The sequence below is a fragment of the Phaethon lepturus genome, unplaced genomic scaffold, assembly GCF_000687285.1.
Source record: "Phaethon lepturus isolate BGI_N335 unplaced genomic scaffold, ASM68728v1 scaffold54338, whole genome shotgun sequence".
NCBI lineage: Eukaryota > Metazoa > Chordata > Aves > Phaethontiformes > Phaethontidae > Phaethon > Phaethon lepturus.
In genome coordinates, this window is record NW_010556530.1 from 1 (window position 1) to 5,432 (window position 5,432).

At 45.2% G+C, this 5,432-nt stretch overlaps 1 protein-coding gene across 1 annotated transcript in view; it reads right to left on the reverse strand.

The window, feature by feature from the left end:
* Positions 1 to 4,024: 4,024 nt before the first annotated feature.
* The window catches only part of FBRSL1 (fibrosin-like 1), a gene marked incomplete at both ends in the record, with an annotated part of 2,241 nt that continues 833 nt past the window's right edge, over positions 4,025 to 5,432 (reverse strand). Inside the window, one exon of the mRNA XM_010292488.1 lies at positions 4,025 to 4,278. Within this exon, the coding sequence (XP_010290790.1) occupies positions 4,025 to 4,278 (254 nt within the window). The remainder of the gene's footprint in view (positions 4,279 to 5,432) is intronic.

Below are 5,432 nucleotides of genomic sequence, written 5' to 3' on the forward strand. Positions count from 1 at the left end.
CCCCGCTACCCCCGCGCAGCTCCGCCGCCCGACGGGCTACTCCTCCTCCCCGGCACCTGACGGCCACGGCGCCGAGGTGTCTCTGGGAGCTGACCTCGGCACGCTGGTCGTGCGGCCCGTTGGCTGGACCTTCCCGCACCAGCAAGATGCTGGGGAGCACCCTCGAGGACAATGGCTCGCTTTAAAATGAGTAATACTGACCTGTTTCCTTTGGAGATTTGCAATTCAGAAGCATACACATGCACTGAAAATGGATGATGGGCCTAACGTGTGTTACAGCCTAACATATAGGTACTTAAGAGGTGAAATTTTGACAAGACCTACAACAGAATGAAATAACCACAGACTTGGTGGCTGGAAACTACCTGCTCAGATGGCCATTTCTCAAGAGATCCCTGTGCCGTCCTCCCCCTTCTCAGTCCCAGGACATGCACACATGACCAGGAACATCCATCCTACAAACTGAAGCCGCCTTTGCAAGTAAGTTTTTTTTGAGATTCCAAATACTAAGCAGTCTTTTCCTCAATTTCTAACAGGCTATAATTGCCATGTTTTTGTCCTTGCCTCCAGGCTTTAGGCTTTTCTCCTCTAAGAAAATATGGAGGAGGAATCAGTGGGAAGAATAGAAACACTGAACTGGCTCAAGATCTCATGAAGGTTGCAATGACTGCAGAAAATAAAATATTCCACCGTATGACATGTGGCCTCTTCTCAGCATCTTCCTCTGGAAGAACCAACTTGTACTGAACTTGAATGTGATTTAGGGCAGTGGAAGATACCAGCACTTTAGAAATTATGTGACTGAGGACAACTAGGACCAATGTCCACTTCCCCATAAATGTCTGCTGGTATCAATCAAATCCACCTGTGATTTTGCCTAAGAACTTCAAAGAGGAATCAGCACCCAACATGTTAGATGTCTTCTGAGCTGACATCAACCTGTGTTATCAGCTGTGGACGACATACACCCATTCCTGACTGACTTACTTGCTACTGAACTTAGATGAACTTTTTTAGTGTAACACCTCTTTTAAACTACACCACTGAATATAAAGGGGCAAAAGAATACATGCACTTTAAAGTTTTATTTCATGTTATGCATGCATTTATTTACTTAAATTTTTTAGAGTAACATTAGAAATGTCTAAATCAATCACTTTCTTAAGTGACATGGTTAAGATCTTTAAAACGAGGCACTCTAATGGGGAATTTCAAGGTCTCTGCTATGGCTTTGAAGACTACATCCTATTGAAAGTCATTGTTGAAAGCAAGTTTTGGGTACCTAAGTAATTTTCTTTTCTAGTAATAAATGTACTGCTAAGAGCAGGTACTGTGCGTACTGCTACAATCTTTATAATAAGTAATACAAAAGCAGAAAGTACATATACTTGTGATACTGAAGCCTAAGGCACTGGAGAAAAGAAGTCTATAATGGGTTCTCCTTGGAGCCAGCAAACAAGGAAAAAAAAGCTAGGCTGAAAGCACTTACGTCCAAAACCTAACCTCTTTAGAGAATACGAGTACGATTTCATGTGTGTTTACGCATTTAAATCTGGCATGACTTAAAGAAAATGAATCCTTCTGTTAGCATCAAGATAATCCACTTTTCTGGAGGGAGAGATAAAAGCAACTTGGCAGTTGTAAGTGCTCTGATATCCAATTTCTTTAAGAGACTTGAAGTCAGACTGATAGATTTGCAGCTGGCTCCAGCCCATAGCCCTGTACCACAACTTTGGCCTTTGTCAGGAAAAGAAAAGGCCTGGGGATGTTTGGAGAAGCTGTGTGGCACTTGGAGCAGTGGCTGCTTCATAGTAAGGATGGGACTGCCAAGAAATAACCCAGCTTTGTGAGGGGGTCTGGGCAGTGTTAGGATCAGAACTAAGTTCTTGTGCCTACCAGTGACGCCTCGTCCCACAGGTCCGGCCATGTAACACCGCAACTAGGAGCAGAGTAACTGAGCAGCCCTTTGAATGCCCAAACAGTACTGCTCTGTGTGCGCAGATGAGGTGAGCACGGCAGAAAAAGGTCGATCCTGCTAACGTTGCTAGGTACCCTCATGTTCAGAAGAGAAGACACAAAACCCACTGTTTCCTCTGTCTATCCTACATCAGGGCCAGCCTTGGTGCCCTTGAGTAGAGGGCAGCAGCCCACACGAGGGTTGCTTCTAAGTTACTTGTATAAGCTTTAGGTTTCATAAGGAAGAAATGCCACCAGAAGTGCATTCTTGTTATTCAGAGACCTGAATTTGTACCATCAGTGAATGCAGGAGCTCTGAGCTCTGCTTCTCTTCTCAGTAACAGCAACAAGTGTGCCAAAGTAAATCTAAAGGAAGAGCACATTTTCCTCCAAGGAGGGAGGAGAGATGTCAAAAAGGAGACTTCAAAGGGCCATACCCCCTCTGATGGCTTTTCTAAGCTGGTGCTTTTACTGAGAGCACACGTGCACTCCAATGGCACAGCAAGGACTATGCTGCTAGCAGCAGTTGGATCCTAGTTCTTCAGGGCTGCACAGCAATATTGTTTGCTTTTAAGAAACTTCTACGTGAATGACAACAGAAGCTCCTGGCTATGCAGCACTCTGTATCGATTTTATGACGTGTCAGTTTGCAGGCATTTCAGATAATGCAGACAAGAGGCATTACACTGTCTGCAGGGTTAGACGCCCAGACCTTTCCCTCCACTAACTTAGGCTTCTCCTGCTTCAATTGCAGGAGAAATCCTTTTAGTAGGAGCAAGACCGTTACTGTTTCCTGGCAAGCTGCTGAATGTGAATAGGTCACTTGATCTTGCACCTCCTGAAGTTAATGGTGAAAACATACTTGCTTTCAGTGACTGCAATATCATGCTTTTAGTGAGCACATTGCTATTTCCTCTTGCAATACTTTCAAAGTCTCCATCACAGTAGTCCTTTGCCTCAGACAGGGCAAGCAATGAATAGGTCTCCCACAGTGCTGCCAACATCTTCCCAGCCATGTGGTTGAAATTCTAGATGGTGCCAGGGCCTGTGAAAGCCAGCAGCTTTAGCCTATGTGGTCCTGCTTCTGGCTGGGAACTCACAACACTTTTGTCTATCATTCTGAAGCTCACTTTGGACCAATTCACATTTTTCTCTCATTTAAAGAAGTAGTTACAGGTAATGGGACATTATTTAGCTCCTGGAAGAAAAAAAGGGGACACAAGGCCATCAGATTTTTCCGCAGCAAATCTGCCCTCTCCTTATTCCTTTAACTGGCTTCACAGGAAACAGAGGGCACGTTTTTGCAAAATGCTTGTCCTGTTTAATCCCTGCTGAGCTAGTTGTGGAGTCAAATGCCAGATCAAAAGGAGGCCCCAGCAAGTGAAAGTTGCAGGGAAGTCTCCAGCTGCCAGGGTCTCTTCCAGGGACAGCTGTAGGCTAATGGGTAAGCTATAAACAGGGCATTTAGGGCAGAAGTGACAATAGAATGGGGGCCAGTGTGAACAAAGGAAACTTTTTAAAAGGATGCAAAGACAGCGAGAGCTGAACAGCAGACCTTGTCCTCTGCGCTGTCTCTGCCTCAGACAGAAAGGCCAAGCAGCTGTGGGCACATAGACAGCTTGTGCTGCTGCAGGCAGAGGATCCTGCTTGTTGAAGGATCAGAGTGGGGGATAGGTGTTCAGTTAGAACAACCTTCTGAGACAATTAGAAACCTTTTTTTTTTTGTCAGTTCTAACAGCAGCAGCTTTCACAGAATCACACAGAAAAGTGTTTCATGACTGTGGAATGCCACGCTGGACAACTCATTCCCTAAAAAGAAGTTTTTTTTTGAAAAATTTGTTTTGAAGACTTCTTAGAGGAAGCTACAGTGCTGTCTCTACAATCCCTCATCTGGTAAAGCACGTCCAGGTCTCCTACCTGTTTCACGAGCGCTCTCACAGTTCCGGCACACACTGCCCAACGGAGGGGTCCGTGTCACTTTATTTTACCTGCCCACCAGCCAGCCCATCTCTCAACACCCTCCAGTGCATGCACGGCAGATCAGCCCTGGAAGAAGAAGGGAACCTACCCGCAGGGTGCCCTGGTATCACGAGGCTGTTGGTAGGTAACGCTGGTGGAGGTGGCAGCGTGGGTGGGGTGGCGAACATGGCCGGATGGTGCTGGTGTTGGGTCTGCGATCTGAGAGAGAAGTGCGAGGTAGCAAGATTAGAGATGGAGAGGGGCAGAGCCGGGCCGGAGGAATGGTGCGGAGGAATCTGGGGAGAGAGGGGAAGGTGTTTCGGGAGGCTGATGCTTGTTGCACTGCTAGCACTGCTGCTCCGGCTGCAGAGAGAAAAAGATGGGGAGAAGAGGGGGGAGAGAGACAGAGAGAGAAAAAGAAAGAGCGTGTTACAATAAAAGATTGAAACAGTGCAAGAAATACACTACCAGAAACAACGCAACTATGTAACATTGATATCCCCAAGCTTAGGTTTTTGGTTTTTTTAATGGCAGTGGAGACAGTAATGCATCTTAATGAATTTCACCAACAGGCCAGGGTAAGGCTTGGGCTTTCTGGAGTGACACTTCCTCCGGCGCTTGGGCAGGTTACAATCCTCAGAGCTAGCTGTGAGATACTGATGAAGGCCACAGAGGCATCTGGATTTTGCACTTTTATTTAGCCTCTGATGACCTTGCAGTGGCCACGTGTGTCCTTGTGGTCATGCGCGCAATTACTCTAAGTCCTTTTTCTGTTGCTCTGGGTGCACAGTTGCATAGCATGAGTGACTTTGGGACCAAGCTGTATCTGCTGTGCATGCTGTGTAGTTATATTCACACAAGCATGCAAACACGTACCATGTTAATAAATTATTCTCATAATAATTCTGTATTTTAAATCTTTTTCTATTATTATAACTCCACTGCAAGTGATCTAAGTTTTGTGGGGTGAAAGGCAGTATCGCTGCAGTTACTATTTAGTGTAATTCCCACAATACCAGTATTTGTTGCAATCTAAACCTCTGAGATACCTTGAATAGTTTGAAATATTATTAACCATTTATACTGTGGTGGCATTTACAGGGTCAAACCACAAGAGAGCTTAAGTATGCAGGATACTACGAAACACGCATTAATGGCAGCTCTCTGTATTCATATTTTGACCATTATGCAGCCAAATATTATGTTTTAAATCGGTCTTCTCATCTTGTTTAACTAGCCTAGTTCTGGTTTGGGAGGCAAGGCATGTTTTCTGTACCAGCAAAAAGACTATACAGGTTCCAGTTGACTAGCTAAACTCTTCTCCCTAGAAACTCTTTTTCTGTACCACTTTCATCCATCCTACTTACTGGATGGAGGCAATTTAAACAGTGAAGCTAAGCTGCCTGCTTGATCTGACCATGTCAGATTGAAGCAGATTTCTCGGCTTACAAGGGAGTCCTGTTCTAAGCAGCACAGTGTTTTCCAAGATACATATCCCTCTTTCAATGCTGCTGAAC